The sequence below is a fragment of the Castor canadensis genome, chromosome X, assembly GCF_047511655.1.
Source record: "Castor canadensis chromosome X, mCasCan1.hap1v2, whole genome shotgun sequence".
Classification (NCBI taxonomy): domain Eukaryota; kingdom Metazoa; phylum Chordata; class Mammalia; order Rodentia; family Castoridae; genus Castor; species Castor canadensis.
Genome location: NC_133405.1, coordinates 51,836,641 through 51,861,977, shown reverse-complemented (window position 1 = coordinate 51,861,977; position 25,337 = coordinate 51,836,641). Strand labels below are relative to the sequence as shown.

Genomic DNA, 25,337 nt, shown 5'->3' with positions numbered 1-25,337 from the left:
ATTTCCAAATTCAGCATGATTTAAAAAACTTCCTCCAATACTATGGAAAGTGATACAAGATCCCCTATATCCAGGCCTTCACTTATCTCCTCTCTAAACCCTCCACAAATCTTCTAATTCCTTCTAGATACTCCTTCTAAATGAAAAGCCCTCCAAACCTGCATCACTTCCACTAACCAAGTCTTTTCCCAACCAGTCTTTCACTGATTTTTACCCCACAGACAAGGCTCTTTGCCCAACTCCTCAGTCTGCTCCCTAATCTCAACTTGTTCCCCGCTCCAGCCAAGGCCTCTTGGCTCCACTTCCACACATTCCCCAGCCCCCACCATCTCTCCCCTCACCCCCACACATGTGCTCCCTGTCCTTCTACCCTCACCTACCCCATCTTTCAGATCCAGCCACCGTACTCCTCCTCCACAAAGTAGCAGGAGTAGGGGCTTGTCCGCATTCATGTACCTTTTTCTTTTTCTGACCTATCAGAAATTGAAAGGTGCCTCAACTCCTTTGTGTCAGATTTTACCACATATTGCAAGGAATTCCTTTATATCACCCAGTCCTCTGATCTGACCTGGTATGACATATATGTTATCCTCTTGTCCACCCTCTCCCCTGAGGATAGGGACCATATGTGGGCAGCCTGCTCAAGCCCATGTGGATACCTTTCATCAGCAGGATGCTAACCATAATCCCATGAAGATAGTTGTTGTCGCCAGGGAAGATCTTAACTGGAACTCTCAGGTGAGTTCTGAGGATCTAAGATAAAATGGACAAATGAAAACCTGTCTCCTGGGGATGGACAAGCCTGCTCGAAAGGCAGTTAACTATGAAAACATTAAAGAAATTACTCAGGGGCCAGATGAAAACCCATCTCTCTTTTATTGCCAAGTAACAGAGGTAGTGATTAAATACACCCACCTAACCCCTGAGATTCATGAAGGCTACATTTACATCCCCCTCATTTTATCTCCCAGTCTGCTCCAGACATAAAAAAAAAAAATCCAAGAATTAGAAGAGAGCCCAGAAATGCCCCGAGTGGACTTTTATAAAGGCTGCCACAAAATCTTTAACAGTAGAAGGGAAGAACAGAAAACACAAAACTTATAAAAGGATCAGGCCAAATCTCTGATGTTGGCAGAGGCTATTCACAAGGGGCTCAAAGGGTCCATACAACACACCCCATAATCCCACCAACAAGTGTCAAAAAGTTCCCTCAGGGTCCTGTTATAGATGTGGCTGTCCTGGCTACTGGGCAAAACCTGCACAAACCTCAAGCCACCACTGTCAGGCCCTTGCCCGCTATGTGGTCAAAAGGGGCACTGGAAATTGATTTATCTGCAGCAGGATCCATCTTCCTGCCCAAAGATTATCAGTGCTTACCAGATACCCACTTCCACCCAGGACTGGCCAACCTTCTACGCCTGGCAATAGAAGATTGACGGGACCCAGGAACTGCTGCCCCCATCACTGCCTCTCGGAACCCAGGGTAACTGTCAATATCGGGTAGGCAGATCTCTTTATCAACATGGGAGCTAATATTCAGTTTGATCAGAATTTTCTGGACCCCTATTCCCTTCTTCCTTCTCTATTGTGGAGGTTAATGCCAAGCCCTTTACCCTGATCCATATAGATCTCCTTCTTTGTACTCTGTTAACACTCAGTTTTCACACTCCTTTTTGGTCATCTCTCAAAGTCCCATTCCACTTCTTGGCAGGGACATCCTCAAATTTAATGCCTCCTTACACTTTAATAATCCCACACAAGCACTTTTATCCCTCCATTGTCTGGATGCCATCCCTCCCTTGAGAGACCTGCCCTCCACTGGCCCTACATTCCTACTCCCTCTTGTCAATCTCCAAGCATGGGATACCTCTCTTCCCATAGTTGCCATTTATCATATTCCTATGAAGATATTCCTAAAGACCCCAGATCTATGCATCCAACAAGCCCAATATTCCTTGGGAATACAAAGACTACAAGGTCTAAAACCCATCATCTCCTGCCTTCTCTGAGCAGAGGTCCTCAGACCCACTAACTCCCTGCATAATACTCCCATCCTAGCAGTAAAGAAAGAACCCAATAACTACAGCTCAGTCCAAGATCTCCACTTTGATAACCAGGTGGTGTTCTCCATACACCCTATCATCCGCAACCCCTATACCATTCTTACCCATACTACACCTACCACCACTCATTTCTCTGTACTAAACCTCAAAGATGGCTTCTGCACAGTTCCCCTAGATCCTTCTCTTCAGGATCTGTTTGCCTTCACATGGACAGACCCTGACACTCATGTTTCCACCCAGCCAACCTGGACAGTCCTTCCTCAGAGCTTCTAAGACAGCCCACCCTTGTTCGGCCAGACTCAACTCTCTATCTCTCTGTCTCTCCTCTCTCTGTCTTGTTCTCTCTCCAAGAAAACTCCTACTGTATGTAGATGATCTGCTCCTGTGTAGTCCCTCCTTGGACTTATCCCTCAAACAGCGTACAGCAACTCAGTTTCCTATGTAGCAAGGGATATAGGTCATCCCCTCCAAGGCCCAAATATCAACCCCAGACACTTACCTGGATCTCACCTTTAACCCACACTTTAGAGCCATCCCACAGTCCCATAAATAAGTAATCCAGGATTTAACCTTCCCCAACACAAAAAAAGAACCTTCTGTCCTTTCTGGGTCTGGCTGAATATTTCCCTCTGTGGATTCCCAATTTTGTCTGCCTTGCCAAGCCCCTATACATATCATTACAGGGTGCCCTGGAGGAACCACTAGACCCCTTTAAGCTAATTACAACCCACTTCACTAAACTCAAAGAGGCTTTAGTAAGGGCACCAGCACTTGGAATCCCAGACCACTCCCCCCCTTTTGCCTGTACCTACACACAAACTGAAGGAACACTCTGGGTCTCCCACCTCAGGATTATGGCCACACCATAATCCTAGCTACTCAGGAGGCAGCGATCAGAAGGATCTCTGTTTGAAGCCAGCCCAGGCAGACAGTTCATGAGACTTATCTCGAAAATACCCAACACAAAACAGGACTCGTGGAGTGGCTCATGTGGTGGAGCACTTGCTTAGCCAGCATGAGGCTCTGAGTTCAAACCCCAGTTACCCCCCCTCCACACACACACACACACACACACACACACACACACACACACACACACACAAAGGAGCTTCCCAAGGGATGACTGCTGGCTAGTGAGGGCTGTGGGAGAGAGAGGGAAAGTGGGGGCTCACATCTTTTACTTCTCATTCCTAATCATTTGAATGTTTTCATAAACCATACCATGATCCTTTTGTGATTTGCACAAAGCTGGATGGGAAATGGGCCTTTTCACAGATGTCCTCATGCATCCACCTTTCTCTCCAACCACCGTCCCACCCCCTCACCTTCTTCAATGTGCTGTGCATGGAGCACTACATTAGTGCTAGTGCCTGTCAGGTGAGAGGGATTCAGTCTGTCTGGCCCATGCATTCTTCACAGAGCTGACATCGGATGCTCCATGTGCATGTTCTTGAGGAGAGGTTTCAGCCAACTACTTTTACTTCCAAACAACAGTAATAGCCAAATGAATCATGTCAACCTATACCTGTTGGTAATTAAGAGAACAGAAATGAATGGCAGTAGACATATGTAAAATTGCTCAACTACACTAAAATTAAAGAAATGGAAAAGATTAGGGCATCGTTCATCTTGCCTGTTTTCCTTGCTCCCTGGGAGGAGTCACTAGGAGGCTCACAGTCCAGGCTGGCCCTGGTCAAAAATGTGAAACCCCGTCTGAAAAGTAAAGTAGAAGAGGGTTGGGGACATGGCTCAAGTGGTAGAGCTCTTGCCTAGCAAGTGCAAGTTCAAACCCCAGTATCAACAAAAAAATATAATTGAAAGTACTGAAATATACAAGTAAATACATAAGCAAGGTACTGAACAAAATGTACAACATGACCTGATTTTTGAAAAACCTATTTTCTCAAGAATATGCACGTCGTATTTTAAAATATAAACAAGCCTTGACAAATGTGGAGAATATTTCAACATCGGTTGAGTGCTTATCTTGTGGCAGGATACAGTTCAATGTCTCTTTCAATTTCTCCAGAGTTCAAATTCTCCCCAAATTAATGAACCAATAAAGAAATGGGCAAGTGAACTAAACAGAACTTTCTCAAAAGAAGAAATTCAAATGGTCAAAAAACACATGAAAAAATGCTCACCATCTCTAGCAATAAAGGAAATGCAAATTAAAACCACACTAAGATTCCACCTCACCCCTGTTAGAATAGCCATGATTAGCAACACCACTAACAACAGGTGTTGGCGAGGATTCGGGGAAAAAGGAACCCTCTTACACTGCTGGTGGGAATGTCAACTAGTACATCCACTCTGGAAAAAAATTTGGAGGCTACTTAAAAAGCTAAACATTGATCTACCATTTGATCCAGCAATACCACTCTTGGGGATATACCCAAAAGACTGACACAGGTTACTCCAGAAGCACCTGCACACCCATGTTTATTGTGGCACTGTTCACAATAGCCAAGTTATGGAAACAGCCAAGATGCCCCCCTACTGATGAATGGATTAAGAAAATGTGGTATTTATACACAATGGAATTTTATGCAGCCATGAAGAAGAACGAAATGTTATCATTCGCTGGTAAATGGATGGAATTGGAGAACATCATTCTGAGTGAGGTTAGCCTGGCCCAAAAGACCAAAAATCATATGTTCTCCCTCATATGCGGACATTGGATCAAGGGCAAACACAACAAGGGGATTGGACTTTGATCACATGATAAAGCGAGAGCACCCAAGGGAGGTATGAGGATAGGTAAGACACCTAAAAAACTAGATAGCATTTGTTGCCCTCAACGCAGAGAAACTAATGCAACTGAGGCCAATAGGAGAAGGGGACCAGGAACTAAAGAAAAGATTGGATCAAGAAGAATTAACCTAGAAGGTAACACACACGCACAGGAAATTAATGCGAGTCAACTCCCTGTATAGCTATCCTTATCTCAACTAGCAAAAACCCTTGGTCCTTCCTACTATTGCTTATGCTCTCTCTACAACAAAATTAGAGATAAGGGCAAAATAGTTTGTGTCTGGTAACGAGCGGGTGGGAGGAGAGGGAAGGGATGAGGGGTAAGAGTGGGGGAAGGAGGGTGAAATGACCCAAACATTGTATGCACATTTGAATGAAATAAAAAAATTTTTAAAAAAGAATCGAAAAAAAATGGAGCTTATAAATGCCTATGTAAGTGATTAAGTTGACTAAAATCCAGTTACATTAAAGGTTTTCTAAGGTCAAAATTTAATATACTGAATGTTAAACTAAAACTTAACAAGACTATCTTAAAAATATTATACTGTTCTTAATAACATTTATAAAAACTCTCTTTAAAATGTCAGAAATTTTTGGTGCTACAGGTTAATCCACAAATTTGTCAAGACAAGAAATATTTATTAAAACACAGAGAGGCAAGAGGCAGCTGAGTACAGGGAGTACTGCTGCACTCATACGAGGGTTGAGACAAATTTACTTATGTAAAGCAAAGTAAAAAAGTAAAAAACAAAGCCAAAGTGTACCCTCCAGATAGGATAAAGAAATAAAAACTCAAAAAGGAGTACTACACTGGAGGTCAAGAACTCCAGTTTTTATTGGAGTCAACATATTGGAGATTTTAGTCCTACTCCTTCCACATGGCAGGTGGAAGGAATTTTTGGCCTGGGATAGCCAGATTGGGCCTGTTATTTTAGGGGGGATCCATTGACTACAGGTCGATGGGATCCTGCTGTATGTCATGAGCCATTTGTTAATGTCAACAGTCTCGGACGTGATCCCTTATTAACATCTGAGCCATGATTCTTGGCCATTACGTTTCCTAACGCCACAGTTAGTCCCCATGAATATTTACCTGTGTTTTCTTGTGGTCTTTGTCAGGGTTTTAACTACTAAGGTAACAGTCATTTTCACTTAAGAGTTGGTTTATGTTGGGGTTAACAGTGAGGACAGCCATGTTAAGACCAGACTCCCTACCACCTTGCAGATGGCTTACTAGAAACTCCCCACCCAACCCCAAAGAGTGACAAAGGGATAATTGTTAACCTTTATCTCCCCGGATGGATGCCAAGGACAGTTAAGCAGACAGTGACCTAACTACAACTTATATGTCTTGGTTGCCCAGCAACAGTATCCCTTAGTGACCTTCCTGATACTTTTCCACTAGCCCCCTATATCTAGCCCAAGCCTCTGTGTGGAAGTGGACTCTAGCTCTCTTGCTGGGGTCCCCCTCCACAGGGCTCCTGCCTGAATAATAAACCCTGTGCTGGTGTTTGTTTGAGCTGTCTCTGCCTCTTCCATGCTTCTTCTTTTCTAACAGTTTATGTAAAATTTTCTAGATGATTTCATGATTTTCCTTTTGACTGTGTTAGTCTATGATGCTACCTTTTTAAAAGAACGTTCCTTTTAAAGTTCCTTTTAAAGGGTGCGGGAAGGGGGGAGATTTGCATTGTATGCAAATATGAATAATAAAAAAACAAAATTAATAAAAAAGAAAAATTTCTCCAGAGTCAAGGGCTGGAGGAACTTTATGCTGATTTTTAAGTAGCAAATTCTGTAAGATAAAAACTATGTCAGCATAGGACAAAAAACTTATTTGTGGTGTGCTTTATAAAACTAATGCCACAAAATATATTTCCTTACATTAACAACTATTAAATATATTGTAACATTAAAAGGATGTTACACATAGCTTCACATTTATAATCACACACTTGCCGTTATCTATTTTTAACCTGATTGAGGGCCTAAGGAAACCTCTTGTCACATCATTCAATGTCTGTGGACCCTGTCTGCATCAACACTTAGTGCTTCCTTTGCTATATAACTTCCAGAAGTTTCCCCTGTGGGATTCCACAGTGTGAGTCTTCTCTCCCTTCTTCCTAGGTCTCTTGCTAAAAAGTGATAGGCAAGCTGGGTGTGGTGGGGAATGCTTGTAATCCCAGTGACTGAGGAGATGACCAGGAGGACCTCAGTCAGAGGTGAGCCCTGAGCAAAACTGTGAAACCCTATCTGAAAAATAAAGAAACCAAAAGGCTGGTTGGTATGGCTCAGATGGTTACAGCTCCTGCCTAGCAAGCTCAAGGAACTGAGTTCAACTTCAGTACAGTACTGTCCAAAAAAGGGAAAAAAAGTGATAACCAAGTAACAATTGTGGATCTAGTCACCAAATAGCAATGACCACCAATTTCAATTGTATTTTCCAATGAAAAAATATAATTAACAAGCACTCTTGCCCCCTCATGGTTAACATTTTGGCACTATTAATAGTACTTTTCCCTAATGCAAATCAAAACCACACTAAGATTCCACCTCACCCCTGTTAGAATAGCCATCATCCAAAACACCACCAACAACAGGTGTTGGCGAGGATGAGGGGAAAAGGAACCCTCTTACACTGCTGGTGGGAATGCAAGCTGGTGCAACCACTCTGGCTTCTTAAAAATATAAACATAGATCTGCCATATGATCCAGCAATCCCACTCCTGGGACTATACCCAAAGGAATGCAACTCAGGTTACTCCAGAGGCACTTACACAACCATGTTTATTGCAGCGCTATTCACAACAGCCAAGTTATGGAAACAGCCAAGATGCCCCACCACTGACGAATGGATCAAGAAAACGTAGTACTTGTACACAATGGAATTTTACTCAGCCATGAAGAAGAATGAAATTTTATCATTTGCAGGTAAATGGATGGAACTAGAGAACATCATTCTGAGTGAGGTCAGCCAAGCTCAGAAGACCAAAAATCGTATGTTCTCCCTCATATGCAGACTTTAGATCTAAGGCAAATACAGCAATGTGGTTGGACTTGGATGACATGATAAGGGGAGGACACATTTCGGTGATATAGAAATAGGTAGAAAACCCAAAACATGAAAGTGTTTGATGTCCCCACTCCAGAGGAGCTAATACAGAAACCTTAAAGCAACAGAGGTTATCATGAGAAGGGGACCAGTAAGCAGGGTAAAGATCAATTAGAGATGAATCAACATGGGTAATAACACATGTACACAAAAGCAATGCTAGGAGTATTTCTGTATAGCTATCCTCAACTCAACTAGCAAAAACACTTTGTCTTCCTTATTAGGCTTGTATCTTTTCATAAACAAAACTAGAGATAAAGGCAGAACACCAACTGCCCTGAACTGAGGGGGGAAGGGGAAGAGGGTGGGGGAGGGGGGAAGGGGAAGAGGGTGGGGGAGGGGGGAGAAGGTGGGAGAGGGGGGAAGGGGGGAGAAATGACCCAAATAATGTATGCATATGTGAAAATAATAATAATAAAAAAAAGTTTCCCTGTCAAGTCTGTGGTAAAGTCTGTATTGTAGCACCAGCGGGTCCATGCTGTTCCAGACAGTTGTGACTTTGAAGACGTATGACAACTTATTCATATAAGTATAATACAGCTACTTAATACCGAGCAAATTATTAAAGAATCAGGACCTTTCAGACATGTATTCAGTGGTGAGAGTCAGGAGGTAAGGTCCAGTACAGGAGTATTCTCTTCCTCTAATCCAGGCTGGGAAATGATACTTAATAACCACTGGTTTTCTGCTAAAAGCTTGAAAAATAAAGAGAGAAGCAGTAGTTAAAATTGGTCAACGTTTTGTGCCTTCAGTTCCTAGACAATATTATACTGAAAGCGTTCTAAAAATATACTTTGAGGATAACATATTAGAGTTGCTTCAGTGTGGGATCATTCTCTAATGGGGTCTTTGGGGCAGATGGAGGAAATTATGATTGTTTTCCTCTTCAGATCATTTTGTGACATCTGTTTGTCCCTGACTTGAGCTTATACTTCTAATCTGAGTCTTGACACCCAAAGTGTATGCATCCATCTTCTTTCCCTTTGCTAGCCTATGGCATGCTTTCATATTTACAGATGACTCAAAGCTTGGCATAATAAGCTGGATATGATGGTGCACACCTGAACTCCCAGCTACTTGGGAGGCAGAGACAGGAGGATAGTGAATTCCAGAACATCCGAAACAAATTTAGCAAGACCTGAAACGAAAGGGCTGGGAGTATGGCTCAAGAGGCAGAGCATAAGGCCCTGAGTATAATCTCTAGTACCACCCCCCTCAAAAAAAGAAAAAAATTAGCATTTCAATATAAACATTGCATGACCAAAAATCAAAATGACTTTGAGTTTGGTACGCTAGACTTAAAGCAACCAGACAAGACTACAGGTGACATCTGAGTTTAGTTTAAATAATAATTATTGTATTATGGACACTCTGGGGAAGCTCTAAATAGGCAGCAGAATCTATATCCAAAATCTCCCACAGTACAAGGAGATTTTAATTGTCTGTATTTGCCACATGAACTTAAATTAGTAACATGACCTTAAATCTTGTTGAAGAAGCTAATGTGCATAAGAGGTAAAAAGGATAGTGTCCAGTTCCAAAAGGAGTTGATGGCATTATACCTGGACTGTTCTTTACCATTCAGGACACCCTAATTTTTAAGATTCATGATCCATGATGGTAAGGAATCCTTGATAAGGTACATTTCTGTTGTTGTCATGCTTTCTTCTACTTCCCAGTCCCTATCATTTCGTCTGACTCCACTTTTTCCTCTCTCCTTAAATTTTTTTCTACGATGGGCTTTAAAATTTTGATAAGACAGAATCGTGGATCCCCACATTTATCTCATATTATATGGAAGCAAGCAGCAATATTCAAACTGAGGTATCCCTAGAACTTCCATTCTCTTCACCTCCAAAACTGGAGACATTCAGCAGGGGACCTCAGGTGAGGAACAAGAAGAGAAGTTCTAAGTAATCTGACTGCCTCCTACCTTCTTTATTTACCCTCTCTTCTTATTCCAAATCTATAGTCAAACTGTTGTGGGAATCTCAAGCTGAGATATGGGACACTGAGGTAGTTTAGCAGAAAGTAACGTTTTATTGTGCCAGCACAGACTCAGCGGACTAGTGTCCAATGGCTGAGCCTGAGAACAAAGTGGTCTTACCTTGCACACCCTTACAAGCAGTTTACAGAAGCAAAAAGGAAAGCTCAACCCACATATGGGTGCATGTGACTTCATTGGCTATTTCATTCCCCTGGTGTTATGTGACCTTCATGCTTTAATTTTTTAAGTTTTATCTCTCTGCTTTGCCATCCCTTCTCCCTGCCTCATTATCAAAACACAGCCTGTCTGTTTTTCTTCTGGTCCTCCTTTCTGCTACATCATTTCCCCCTTTGATTCTTGGGCCAACCTAAGGTCAAAGAGCATCATCTTGATCTAGGGGTTTGTATTTTCATAGCATCATTATATGCATGGCCGTTTTCCTTCTTATAGTGGCTTCCATAATGGTCATGATAGACCACAATACTAGGGGGACCAGGCAGGGTAATATTAAGCATGCTCCCAGGATAAGACCCATAGCCCTACTTTTATGACAAATGTAGTCTGTGTGGTTTTCTTTATTCTGGTACTTTTAGTATCACTTACCAGCCACCTCGTTAACCTGGGAGTATATTAGCCAATTTAACATCTTACCTGTTGGTGGGTGCATGATACAAAGTATGGCTGTGCAGATGTCCCGACAATGGCTGTCTCATAACATTTAGTACATGGGAAAAACCTTGTAAGGGCCAACCCAAAATTTAAGAGCACAAGTGTGTAGAGGAGAGCAGGGGTGCATCCCATGTTTGAGCTTCCTCTGTGTATAGACTAGTCAGCTTTTGGAGTGACTAGAGCAGGGCTGTTGTTCCATTGTTTGTGGTCTCCTGTTGTCTCCTGGGAAGTAGAGTCCTGCTGAGGAAGGGTACAGATGTTCTGGAAGGTGATTTTGAATGGTGAGGCTGAATCAGGGACACACTCCCACTTGGGAGAAGCTGGATTTACTTGGCTTTGGTGGATCCAGGGAGCAATTTCTAATATTTTAATTATAGTGAGGATAGACAAGAAAACAACAAAAGAGCCCCTCTAATGGGATTTTAATGGTTGTACATTTTACTCTTTTACCCAGACAGTATCTTTTGTTTTTCTTCTTAACTGAGTAGAATTACCATAGCAATAATATACTATCAGTATATATATATATGTCAAAGAAAACTCATTGTTTAAAAAAGTTAAAACTACCATCTTTAAGTATCAAAGGACATATTTAGAGCCAGTAAAAATAGCAGTTTTGTCTTTAAGTAGAAGACTCTGTCTAAAAATATGAGTTTATGTCTGGAAGGGCTTTAATGCTAGATGGCCACACGTGTATAAGAACCACTTCCTCAATCCACTCGACCTTGGTTATTTTTGAAAGGTACGGCATTTTCTTTGGGGGGGGATTATTTTTGAGAGGTATAATGACTCTACTTGAACTTTGATGGCATTCCCCACTTGTCGCCAAACTGTCTCTAAGCAGTCTTTTGAAGATTTGTCTCCCATCCAAATACTAATCAGGCTTGACCCTGCTTAACTTCTGAGACCAGAGGAGATTGGGCAAGTTTTTTAGGGTAGTAGGGCCATAGACTGAAGATCTTTCTTGATTGGTCATTTTCTTTCTTTATCATGAGGATTTGCTCTTTCCTGGATTTTGTTTGTTTGTTTGGTTTTTGTCCCATGTTGGGGGGAGGGGATAATGAACAGATCGGGGGGAGTCAGTGCCAACTAGACCCTTTTGGCCAAATTTAAGCAACAAAGAGGCTTGGAAGGATCGTCCCTTAGGCAATGGGATTTTAGACAAGGACAATACAAAACAAAATCCAACAAAAGCAGATGTCTAAAAAGCTAACCTACATAAGCACTTATTAGAGTCCTTTTTATGGACTTAATTGTAAATGCCCCAGAAGGATCAGAACTGTATTGACAAAAACTTAAGAGTCATGGTTAAAAGTTTGATGGACAATTTAGCAACTAATAGAACAATATGTCAGTACCACTAACTTTTTTTTTACCATGTTTATCTAAATTTTGTATTTTAGAAGGTTTGATATACTTGAAAAACATAAATATACTTAGTATAAGGAATCAGCAATAGCATCATAGCTCTATAGAGGTTATATATATATATATATATATATATATATATATATTAGTTTAGTTGTGGTTCTTGAAGTAAAATTGGAGGGTGGAAGAACAGTTTTAGTAAACCCAAATAGCCCAGTCACAGACACATATAAAGTACTGATTGCATTAGAATCACTGAAAGAACAATTATTTAATCATGAAATCATCTAGAAAATTTTACATAAACTGTTAGAAAAGAAGAAGCATGGAAGAGGCAGAGACAGCTCAAACAAACACCAGCACAGGGTTTATTATTCAGGCAGGAGCCCTGTGGAGGGGGACCCCAGCAAGAGAGCTAGAGTCCACTGCCACACAGAGGCTTGGGCTAGATATAGGGGGCTAGTGGAAAAGTATCAGGAAGGTCACTAAGGGATACTGTTGCTGGGCAACCAAGAAATATAAGTTGTAGTTAGGTCACTGTCTGCTTAACTGTCCTTGGCATCCATCCGGGGAGATAAAGGTTAACAATTATCCCTTTGTCACTCTTTGGGGTTAGGTGGGGAGTTTCTAGTAAGCCATCTGCAAGGTGGTAGGGAGTCTGGTCCTAACATGGCTGTCCTCACTGTTAACCCCAACATAAACCAACTCTTAAGTGAAAATGACTGTTACCTTAGTAGTTAAAACCCTGACAAAGATCACAAGAAAACACAGGTAAATATTCATGGGGACTAACTGTGGCGTTAGGAAACGTAATGGCCAAGAATCATGGCTCAGATGTTAATAAGGGATCACGTCCGAGACTGTTGACATTAACAAATGGCTCATGACATACAGCAGGATCCCATCGACCTGTAGTCAATGGATCCCCCCTAAAATAACAGGCCCAATCTGGCTATCCCAGGCCAAAAATTCCTTCCACCTGCCATGTGGAAGGAGTAGGACTAAAATCTCCACTATGTTGACTCCAATAAAAACTGGAGTTCTTGAACTCCAGTGTAGTACTCCTTTTTGAGTTTTTATTTCTTTATCCTATCTGGAGGGTACACTTTGGCTTTGTTTTTTACTTTTTTACTTTGCTTTACATAAGTAAATTTGTCTCAACCCTCGTAACAGTGCAGCAGTACTCCCTGTACTCAGCTGCCTCTTGCCTCTCTGTGTTTTAATAAATATTTCTTGTCTTGACAAATTTGTGGATTAACCTGTAGCACCAAAAATTTCTGACAGTTACCGTGACAAAACAAAAAACATTTTAAAGACAGTTTTTATAAATGTTATTAAGAACAGTATAATATTTTTAAGATAGTCTTGTTAAGTTTTAGTTTAACATTCAGTATATTAAATTTTGACCTTAGAAAACCTTTAATGTAACTGGATTTTAGTCAACTTAATCACTTACATAGGCATTTATAAGCTCCATTTTTTTTCGATTCTTTTTTAAAAATTTTTTTATTTTATTCAAATGTGCATACAATGTTTGGGTCATTTCTCCCTCCTTCCCCCACTCTTACCCCTCATCCCTTCCCTCTCCCCCCACCCGCTCGTTACCAGACACAAACTATTTTGCCCTTATCTCTAATTTTGTTGTAGAGAGAGTATAAGCAATAATAGGAAGGACCAAGGGTTTTTGCTAGTTGAGATAAGGATAGCTATACAGGGAGTTGACTCGCATTAATTTCCTGTGCGTGTGTGTTACCTTCTAGGTTAATTCTTCTTGATCCAACCTTTTCTTTAGTTCCTGGTCCCCTTCTCCTATTGGCCTCAGTTGCATTAGTTTCTCTGCGTTGAGGGCAACAAATGCTATCTAGTTTTTTAGGTGTCTTACCTATCCTCAAACCTCCCTTGGGTGCTCTCGCTTTATCATGTGATCAAAGTCCAATCCCCTTGTTGTGTTTGCCCTTGATCCAATGTCCGCATATGAGGGAGAACATATGATTTTTGGTCTTTTGGGCCAGGCTAACCTCACTCAGAATGATGTTCTCCAATTCCATCCATTTACCAGCGAATGATAACATTTCGTTCTTCTTCATGGCTGCATAAAATTCCATTGTGTATAAATACCACATTTTCTTAATCCATTCGTCAGTAGGGGGGCATCTTGGCTGTTTCCATAACTTGGCTATTGCGAACAGTGCCACAATAAACATGGGTGTGCAGGTGCCTCTGGAGTAACCTGTGTCAGTCTTTTGGGTATATCCCCAAGAGTGGTATTGCTGGATCAAATGGCAGATCAATGTTTAGCTTTTTAAGTAGCCTCCAAATTTTTTTCCAGAGTGGTTGTACTAGTTGACATTCCCACCAGCAGTGTAAGAGGGTTCCTTTTTCCCCGAATCCTCGCCAACACCTGTTGTTAGTGGTGTTGCTAATCATGGCTATTCTAACAGGGGTGAGGTGGAATCTTAGTGTGGTTTTAATTTGCATTTCCTTTATTGCTAGAGATGGTGAGCATTTTTTCATGTGTTTTTTGACCATTTGAATTTCTTCTTTTGAGAAAGTTCTGTTTAGTTCACTTGCCCATTGCTTTATTGGTTCATTAATTTTGGGAGAATTTGAACTCTGGAGAAATTGAAAGAGACATTGAACTGTATCCTGCCACAAGATAAGCACTCAACCGATGTTGAAATATTCTCCACATTTGTCAAGGCTTGTTTATATTTTAAAATACGACGTGCATATTCTTAAGAAAATAGGTTTTTCAAAAATCAGGTCATGTTGTACATTTTGTTCAGTACCTTGCTTATGTATTTACTTGTATATTTCAGTACTTTCAATTATATTTTCTTGGTGATACTGGGGTTTGAACTTGCACTTGCTAGGCAAGAGCTCTACCACTTGAGCCATGTCCCCAACCCTCTTCTACTTTACTTTTCAGACGGGGTTTCACATTTTTGACCAGGGCCAGCCTGGACTGTGAGCCTCCTAGTGACTCCTCCCAGGGAGCAAGGAAAACAGGCAAGATGAACGATGCCCTAATCTTTTCCATTTCTTTAATTTTTAGTGTAGTTGAGCAATTTTACATATGTCTACTGCCATTCATTTCTGTTCTCTTAATTACCAACAGGTATAGGTTGACATGATTCATTTGGCTATTACTGTTGTTTGGAAGTAAAAGTAGTTGGCTGAAACCTTTCCTCAAGAACATGCACATGGAGCATCCGATGTCAGCTCTGTGAAGAATGCATGGGCCAGACAGACTGAATCCCTCTCACCTGACAGGCACTAGCACTAATGTAGTGCTCCATGCACAGCACATTGAAGAAGGTGAGGGGGTGGGACGGTGGTTGGAGAGAAAGGTGGATGCATGAGGACATCTGTGAAAAGGCCCATTCCCCATCCAGCTTTGTGCAAATCACAAAAGGATCATGGTATGGTTTATGAAAACGTTCAAATGATTAGGAATGAGAAGTAAAAGATGTGAGCCCCCACTTTCCCTCTCTCTCCCACAGCCCTCACTAGCCAGCAGTCATCCCTTGGGAAGCTCCTTTGTGTGTGTGTGTGTGTGTGTGTGTGTGTGTGGAGGGGGGGTAACTGGGGTTTGAACTCAGAGCCTCATGCTGGCTAAGCAAGTGCTCTACCACATGAGCCACTCCACGAGTCCTGTTTTGTGTTGGGTATTTTCGAGATAAGTCTCATGAACTGTCTGCCCGGGCTGGCTTCAAACCGAGATCCTTCTGATCGCTGCCTCCTGAGTAGCTAGGATTACAGGCGTGAGCCAGCAGCGCCTGGCTTTGAAGCCTGTCTTGTGCCAGGTCACATGCCTGCTTCTGCAGGCCTCTAGGTAGAGCATCCAACAGAGTCACATGGTCTCCAAAGGCTAATCATGTATCCTTTCTCACGGGAATGTATTCACAAAGTAGCCATGGAGGCAAGTTTGATGGATCTGCTTACACACACAGCCAGACATGAATGGGGTTGGAGTAGAGGTGCGCAGGGGTTTCAGTCCTGGCCCTGCTGGCTCATCGTTGGGGCAGGATAAGCACAACCCAGGACACAACGTGCAATGTGCAATATCCTCTTTATTATAAAAATAAACAGGCATCTTCAGTGGGGGGAAAATACACAGAACAATTGGCCCTTTGGGTGGCTATGTTACATGGCCTACAAGTTAACTTTGGATTCTTGGTCAGCCCAGCCTCCAACCCCAGTCATGGGCATGGCCTTAAGTTCATTTCAGAGAAACGATGATGTGGATGAAGAGGAAGATGGCATCCAAGGGCTCCTCTTAGGGCATTTTTGTGAAGGCCTCCTCTGGGATCTTGCCCTCAGTCTGGAGGGAAGGAATTGGGATGTGAGAAGAGCCGGTTGCCCCGAGTTCCATCCCCAGCCCACCCGGCTTCCATTTTCCCAAAGCCCCAGAGACACCCATCTTTCACCCACTTGATTCCCAGACCTCACCTGGAGCGTAGTGAAGATCTGACCTGCTCTGGTGTAGTTCCATTCATTGTCCTCAAGGCACCTGTGGTGGGAGAAGAACAGGTGATCTCCATTACTAACACAGGACAGAAGCACTAATCGGGTGATCTCCATTACTAACACAGGTTAAGCACTAATCACCACTTAACCTGTGCTACTCATTTGCTGGGACACATGGCCAGGATGAGCACCATCGTAATGAAGAAGAAAGACCTTGTGGAAACCAAAACGTCTGTCACTGACATTCATGCATAGTCAAATCCAAAGCAGAAGAACAGAGGTGTTCAAAACAGTGAAGGAGCTTAAAAATGCACTGATTTTCAAAAAGATGCTCAAGAAAATAACAAAAGGAAATTCAGAAATAAAAATTTCCCAATCAATTTTAAGTTGAAATATAAGACACACATCACATTTACTATCTGAAGGCATACAACTCAGTGGTTTTCTAGTATAGACACAAGATTGTACAACCACCCCACCTATCTAATTCCAAAACATTTTTATCACCTCAAAAAGAAAACCCATAGCTATCAGAGATCACTCCCCAGTGATCACAGACCCTGGAACCTCCACTCTGATTTCAGTCTCTGTGGACCTGCCTATTCTGGACATTTCATATAAAGGGAATCCTAAGACCTGCCATCATTTGTGACTGGCTTCTTTCACTTGGCACAATGTTTTCAAGGTTCATCCATGAACATGAGATGTTTTTCCATTTACTTAGGTCTTCTTCAATCTTTTTGTTTTCAATCACATTTTTTTGCAGAGTATGAGATTTGAGCTTCTTTTGCTACATTTGTTCCTAAGTGTCTTACTCTTTTTGATGCTATTATAAATGGACTTGATTTCTTAAATTCATTTTCGGGTTGTTCATAGCAAGTTCGTGGAAACATGTATGATTTTGTACATTGCTCTTATATTCTACAACCTTGCTGAACTTGTTTATTAGTTTCTCTTGGTTTGTTTGATAGATTCTTTTGGATTCTCCATACAGAAGGTAATGTCATTTGAGCATTATACGATTTTTAAAATTCTGCACATGCACCGGTATAACAGTATGACATTTTTTTCATGGGCCCCTTTTTCAGGGAAACAAAATATCTGCCCAGTTATTTTTCCTAAATCTCCTGTGAGTTTTCGTCATTCATCTTCCAGCTGTCTCACCTGCACGCCCCCCACCCCGCCCCACCTCCTCTCACACGTATACCAGCACTCACTTCTGGGACCACTCGACTTTCATCCCAGACTGGACGGAAAAAGCCTGCACCATTTGCTGCTGCTCTTGAGAGAGGGTGGGCTTGGAGCTGGAGCAGATTGTGGGCAACGGGATGGGGCAAACTCTCCGGATCTCATCAGGGTTGGTGTTCCTCACAAACAGCTGGTCATTCACGATGCATAGACTGTAGGAAAAACAGTCCCTGGAATGACTGGGCAGGAAGACAACTCCCCACAACCAAAAACAGGATCCTTTTTAACCACCGCCACTCAGCAACTGAGTTCCTTTTGTATCCCTATTTTACCTGCCTTCTAGATTCCTTGGCTGGGACCCAGAAGTTCCACTTTGGGAGAGATTGTCTATCAGTTTCACTGGATTTGTAGATTTAATCTACACATGCTTTACATGCATTTATCCTACCCAACAACGTGAGGACACGTGGATACTCTTATCCTCGTTTTCAGAAGAAGACTGACTCACAGAGAGGTCAAGTAATTTGACCAAGGTGACAGGCAGTGAGTGTGCTGCTGTCAAGGAAAACTGGTATTCCAACTCCAGAGCTCCTTCCTCTTAACCACTTGGATATACCTGCTGACCTTCCACAATACTGAGAATACCCCGAGGACAACATCACCACATTCACACACCACTGGCCCCAGACTGGGATTGGGGTTTCCACCCACAGCACAGTACTTACCTTGAATTGCTGCCAGGGGTAGCAATGAAGGTCCGCGTGAAGGCACGAACACATCCCTGGGACTTTCCTTCCACTTCAAGGACAACAAACAATACGTCCTTAGAGTTGCACATGCTTTACATGCTCAAGCTGCATTTCCCACTCAGAGTCTTATACCGCAGGGGGCCAGACACAGATAATTGGGCACAGGAGGGCATGGTGGTAATTTGAGGGCAACAATAGAAATAATCCAACCCCAGTGATTGGTTCCCCGTCATTATGTTGGGTCCTGTGAAAATCACTTCAAATGCTCACTTCATCGAATTCCACAGTGGTACAAGAGATTGGGTATTATTAGCCTCACTTTGTAAATGGGGAAATGGAGAGGTTAAATAACTGGTCCAAGATCACAGAGTATGGAACCGGGGTGAGAGCCATCAAACCCCACAGCCTGCGTTCCTAACACCTGAGCTATGGGGCAGACAGACAAGGGCCTAAGTCAGACCGGGATGGTTTGTGGGCACAGTGCGGGCAGCAGAACAGAGGTGGAACAATCAGAAGGAAAGGCACTAGAATCAGGGAAGCTGGGAGAGATTTGGGGGGAGGGAGCATGCCCAATCAGGGGAGGGAGCACCAGAGGATCTGGAGAGGGATTCTACAGAGACTCACCTTCCTTGAACACCCCATTGACAGAAAAGCAGAGCATCGTTTCCTGAAAGGGAAGAACACAAGAGCTCAGGATCCTGCTTAACCTCTTACCCAACTCTAGCTTTCTGAGCCTGTCCCAGGGAAGAAGCAAGTGCTCACCATCTGGAGCCACATGTCCATGAAAAAGGAACTGAAGTCATGCTGAGTTTTGGGCAATACACTGAGGGAGTCCACAATATCAAGTTTCTTGTGCTTCAGCAGCTGCTCCTGCAAGACTGTAGAAGGGAAGAGAAACAAAGATGAGGGGGCTGACACACCCTGGCCTTGGGCCCCCGTGATTGCCCCCTTCACACTCCATTTCCCTGCCCAGTCTTCTCCATCACACACAGGAATCCTTGAGATTCTTCATATTCCTGCTGTGCTTGAAGTAGTCACACAAGCTGTTCCTAGGAGAAAAAGGGGAACAAGAGGCTGTGGTCCAGACTGTGCGGGTATCCCAAGAGCTCACCTGTGCCTGCTGGTGGGGTGGGGCACACTGCTCCAGACAAGAGTCTGAGCTGAGATACTCACGGGTCTGGATCACTGGGATTGAAGGGAATGGTCAATGAGAAGCAGGCCTCATCGTGGTAAACACTGAGGAGACTCCGTCGATCTCCATAGTCATAGGTCAAGTAATACCTGCAGGGGTGGGATGGGTGGAAGAGGACAGGTCTGTGCCCCAAATGAGACCAGAAAAATCTATGAATAGGCCAGTGCTAAGGCAGCCTAGTCCACCCCAGCTCTCCCCTTCCTCTTGGTCTCAGGGGCACTTACTCTTGCAGGAATCGCAGAACTATATTCTTTAGGGACTCAGATCCCCCATACCCTTCCTGGAATAAAACGTCATTATTTAGATTATGGGGCTGATAATGCCTCCGCAGAACACCACAAATCTCTCTTGGTCCTTCTGTCTCACCTTGTAGGGATTTATTAACACAGGAGCATCGATGTCAATGGCAACTGGTGGGGATAACTCCTGGCCATCCTAAGGAAGGGAAGAGGAAGTTAGCAGTGTAGACCATGGAATTGGCACTGGGTGACCCAGGAGATGAGGAGGCCCAAGGGAGAGCAAAGCCCAGAGGCCAGGTGTGAAATGGCCGTGGAACTACCACAGGCGAGATTACAGCAGGGGTCTGCATGGCAGAGCCCTGGAACTCTCTACTGTTATATGCAACCTTTGCGGGCCTGTGAGTCTCTGTGGGAGAGTGCTTAAGGACGTTTGCCAGAAAGAACATTCGTGTCTTTTTCAGGAACCTGCATCATCTACAATGGATGACGGTCTGACGCAAACATGCAAGCTAGGCAAGAAACAAAGGGCTTCTTGGGGGCAGGTGAGGAGGTCACGTATGTGAGGAGGAGGAGACTGTGACAAAGGTAGGTACTTACCAGGCGTAACAACGTGGGGAAACAATCCCGGATGGCACTGTCCAGACACCAAAAACCAAAAGGCACGATTGACATTTCAGGGTTGCCCAGCCTTTCTCACAGTGGCTCTCCCTCTTGCTCTCTTCCCTCTCCTTCCCCTTCGGTAGCCCTCACCTACACTGCCCTGACCTCCTTCAGCAGGGCCACAAGAAACCCCAGTGGGGGCCCAGGTTCCAGGATTTCCTTCCCTGTGCCTCCCAACCCCTCCATGGAAGGGCTGGAGAGAGCAGGGAATAGGGTGGTGGGAGCCCAGGGCTCTGCCACCTCTCTGAGTACCCAAAGCCAGGCCTTTCCATGTCTCCTGGGATGCCGGGATAGTGAGGTGAGTTAGGCAAGGCCCAGGAGGCCAGGGAGGGCAAGGCAGGAGGATGGCAACAGAAAGAGAGAAAATGTAGGGTAGGGAGAAATTGGGGGGGGGGCACAGGAAACTAGAGACAAAAGAGAAAGAGGAAGAAACACAAAGGGAGGAGTAAGAGGCTCTACTCACCCTGATGCTGGAGGAAAGAGGGGAACAAAGAAGAGTATGACTCCCTTGCTATAGTCCTCTCCTTCACCTCCCACCCACCCTTTCTAGTCCTGGGTCCTGAGGCAGGAATGATAACATACACCAGTTGGGCTGGGCTCCACTGGATGCAGGCCTTTGTCCCCAGTGTGAGCAGAGTCTGAGCTGGGCATGGGAAATGGAGCTTCCCTGGGGGCAAGAGCCATCCCCTGGGACCAGAAGGAGTGAAGGGTCAGGCCCCAGCTCAGCATGGGATGGAAAGTCTGTGGCCTCTCTTACGGTCACTGATTTCTCCCCTGAGTACAGCTCCCTGTGCACCTGCGCCTGTGTGTGTGAGGGCCTTGCCCAAGGAATCATACTTCTCTCTGGCTCTCCAGGGCTCCTCTGAGGGACCAGGGAGGTCGATGTGATGTGGAGGGAGTGAGGGGCAGTGTCCCCGAGAGGCCTGCTTTTCTGTTCTCAGCCTTCTCTGCCCTCTGCCTTCTGCTCCTGTTTCCAGAAGCCCTCTGCTCACCGGTGGTGGCCCACTTCTGAATCTTTGGTCCAGGGAACCCAGGTTTCTCCCCAAGGATGGCAGAGCCCCCAGCAATGACCCACAGCAACGGATGTCATAAAAACAGCCAATCAGGGCTGAGGCCCTCAGCATGGGGCAGCACAGCCTCTATGCCACCCTGAGACGGCGGGCACAGGGGGAGAAATTTTGGGGGACAGGAAATAAGGCCCTTCTCAGGACAGGGGAGGAAGGCCAGCCCCATCTGTGAGAGGCACAGGAGGGCATGCTGGAGGAGGCCGCATGCGCAGAGGTGGGAAACCCACCTCAGGTGAAATGTGGGGCAGGTCAGAAGGAAAGGATACCTGTGAGCATGGCTGAGGACCCAAAACGGTAAGAGGGCGGGGCCTGTGGTCCTCCCAGAGGACCATGGCTGCCTCCTCCCTTAGAGGGGGTCCATCAGGGGCATCTCAGGCTCCCGGGGGCCTCAGGATCAGGAGAGTGGACGGGCATTATTACTAGGCATTATCTACCTTACATAGACAGATTGGTCCAGGAAGATCCTGCAAAAGGGGTTCCCTTCTAACCACAGCTCTTCCAGCTTCATCCCTTTCAGCTTGTTCAATTCCAAGGCCGACTTCAGCTAAGAAAGACCGGGAGGGAACCAGTAAAGGAGTCCCGGGGAAAGAGAGACACCTGGGGCCTGCACTCAACGTCCCCACCCTCACCCTCAGGTACCTTTGTCTGCCTCGTGCCATCACCCCGGTGTGCACCATCACCTGCCCTCAACCCAAATTTCAGGTGGTTCCCCCTTCTCACCTGGTTTTTGGAGAGGTTCAGGATCTTGACTTGGGGAGCCTTCTCTACCACATCGGACAGGCCATCCAGCCCATACAGTTTGTTGTTGCACAAGTTCAAGGATGACAGCTTTTGGGCAGGAAGAGTTAGAGCAATGGGTGCTACCGAGAGCCTCAGAGACAAAGCCGCCCTGCACCCCATCCCTTCCATCCCGATATTCAAGCACCAGCACTGGGACTAAGGCCTCACCTCAGGGAAATTCCTTTGAATGATCTGCAGAGTGGCAAACATGCAGTATCTTCGATTCAGGACCATGTCAATTTTTTGGCCCTTCAAGTCTTCGGGAATCCAAGAGAGGGGAAATCAGAAGGCTGAGAGGGATCTTGCTGGACCAGTGCCAGCAATGACCCCTCCACCAAGTTGCTGTCTGTAACTGGTCTTTCTCCCAGGCAGACCCCCTATGCCCTGACATGCCCCAAAATTACCATGGTCAGCCATACCTGGGTCAAAGCGGAGCTTCTGGAGGTCCAGGGATTGCTGGGAGACATCATATCGTTTTTTCATGGTCAGCTGCACAGACAGAGATGGAGAGAATGGCTCTGAGCTGCAGGGGGTCATGGTGACAGAAACCTCAGGGAGTGGGGGAAGGAGAGATGGGTCTGGGACATGGGCACACAACGTGATTTCAGTTTCCATTACCTTTAGCTGCTCCATTTGTTCTGCTGTGAACTTATTCTGCACAGAGTAAGGTATAGAAGAAGGAATGACAGTGAGAAGTATCTGCAGGAAGCAGAGGTCAGGTTAAGTAGCAGGAACTCTAATCCCAAAGATGGCAACCAGCCACTGGCCTGTCCTCCCACCCCATGACTAGGTACAGAGAATGAATGCCTCCAGCACACACCTTTCGGCCCTGTTCATTACAAATCCGGTAGCTGACATCCTTCAATGCAGAGGCAGCCCTAGCATCCTGGACAAAGAACCGGGCCCGATTTTTGTCATAGTGGAACTACAGACAGTGGAAGGCAGAAACGACGGTGTTAGAGGCCAATGGCCCCTGCTGAGCCTGGCCTCTCCCCCTCCCCTGTGCCCACTCATCCTGCTTCACCATCCCCTCTTACGTCGATGGGGGTGAAGGGCACAATGCAATGTCTCTGGATTGAATTCATTAGCCATGTCTTGTCATACTTTCTCCCAAAGGGGATCTAAGGAGGAAAAAGAAGGGATAGGAGAGAAGAGAAACAAAGAAAAGAGAGAGCATGGAATTAGGATGGAGAACAGCCCCAACCAAGTGTTCTTTCCCGACCTTCTAGCTGGCTTTAAAGAACTTCTAACGGGACCACTGACATGGTTCCTTTTTGTGTGCCAAATACGGATTTCCTAAACTTCTTTCCCTTCATTCAGAAGTTCTTCTCCAAGTAACCAGCTTACAGTGCTGAATGTGATAGTCCTTGTCTTAGGTTTCAGAACATTCTACCTACTGCAGACTTTGCCAAGACACTCACTGTGACCTTGAACCAGCTCTGCATGGCTCCATCTTGAGTGTCCTGCTCCATCTCTCTCTCTCTACGGTTTGTATCCCTCCACACAGCAACATGGATTTTGCCTTCATTACGCCATTTCCTTCTCTGCTTGTTGCATTGGGTGGCATAAGGACTGCTGTGGAAGGGAGAGAAGGGGGGGTGTCCATAAACGCTAACATAGTCTTCTAAGCACCCTTCCCTCACTGATACCAGGGCTACAATTAGGACTGCTCAACCAGTGTTCCACATCTACCATTCGTCTCTTTTCCAAGTGAAAGAAGATGATGACCAGAGAGAGTGAAAGAGTAGCACAGTCCTAAGGGCTGCTACATCCAAACCAGGCTGCCTGGTCACTTACTATCTGACTTTGGGGTCCTCATGGACATCCCTCATCTCCACGTTTCCATCATCCTCCTGCAGTTTTGAAGGCGGGAGGATGTACCCGTTATGCTTCTCCTCGTAGTGGCCATTCCTCCTGCCAAAACTACCCTGGAAAGATCTCCCACTTCTCTTTCTTCCTTGAAGAACACTGCTGTCACCACTGTGTTCTGAAATTGGGAACAACAACAACAACACAAGTTTAAAGACACACCCACGGTCCACTTACCATGGACCACATCACTGGCTAACACCATGGTAGGGCAGGCAAAATGCCAACCTGCCCCCAAGGGACCAATCACACAAATCCCAGAAAGCAAACTCCTCTGCCTGTCCAAACATGAGAGCCTGATCTCACGGGTGGCAGAATCAGGGGAGATATCTTCCAAAGAGGAAGCAACCATGTTGAACCTATTAAAAAGTGGAACAGGATTTACAAAGAACATGGGTGTTTATGCCTATGGGTTACACTAGACACCAGCCACACACCAGGATGTTGTCAGAATCTGGCTTTCTCTCAGACTTCTCTAATCGAACAACTATACCAATAGATGGGAGGCCAACCTCTTTCACGCCTTCCAAATTCAATCAGCACAGAACTGATTCTGTGGGCAATCAGCAAACTGTGCATCCTTTTACCTGGTGGTAGAAGCTTTAATGACAGGCGGGACTGATGCAATAGTCTGCTAAACTGGTCCCTTTTCTCCACCCGTGCCCTCAACAATACTGAGCATGGACTATCCAGAGGAAACTTCCCAAACTCAGCTCTTCTGTAACAAGGGTCTGAACCACAAACTGGAATGATAATCATCAATTACAATTTCTTCACATTTGGAGATTTCCTATCATCTGTATGTGATTTTTTTCTTTTTTCTTTTCTTTTTTTTTTTTTTTGTATTCTGTTATGATCAGAAAAAATACACTCCGTGATTTCACTTACACTGTGGTTGCTGGGCGGAGTATTCTATTTATTCCATATTATCTTTTATATTCTTCCTGATTTTCTCTCCAGTAATTCTACAGAGTGGGTTGTTGAAGGCATCAACTCTCACTGTGTAATGTTCATTCCCTTCCTCCCTCCCCACCCCCCGTCTTCCTCCTCCTCCTCCTTCTTCTCTCTCTCCCCTCTCTCTTCTCCTCTCCCTCTCCTCTCTCTCTCTACCCTCTCCCTTTCCCACTCCCACACCTACTCTCTCTCTCTCTCTCTCTCTCTGTGTTGTAGATT

The 25,337-nt window shown here is 44.6% G+C and overlaps 1 protein-coding gene across 1 annotated transcript; it reads right to left on the bottom strand.

Annotated features, from left to right (window-relative positions):
- Positions 1–16,229: 16,229 nt before the first annotated feature.
- On the bottom strand, positions 16,230–24,127 carry LOC141419443 (nuclear RNA export factor 2-like). The gene is made up of 20 exons (XM_074062235.1): positions 24,093–24,127; positions 23,717–23,870; positions 23,333–23,416; positions 23,116–23,220; positions 22,914–22,994; positions 22,715–22,784; positions 22,464–22,552; positions 22,236–22,343; positions 21,950–22,059; positions 20,386–20,422; positions 19,916–19,984; positions 19,774–19,829; positions 19,531–19,638; positions 19,348–19,406; positions 19,120–19,235; positions 18,982–19,024; positions 18,334–18,406; positions 17,638–17,820; positions 16,403–16,463; positions 16,230–16,274 (listed from the first exon to the last, which is right to left on the bottom strand). Exons 1-20 carry the CDS (start codon positions 24,125–24,127, stop codon positions 16,230–16,232), a joined length of 1,686 nt encoding a protein of 561 aa, XP_073918336.1.
- Between the last annotated feature and the right edge of the window lie 1,210 nt (positions 24,128–25,337).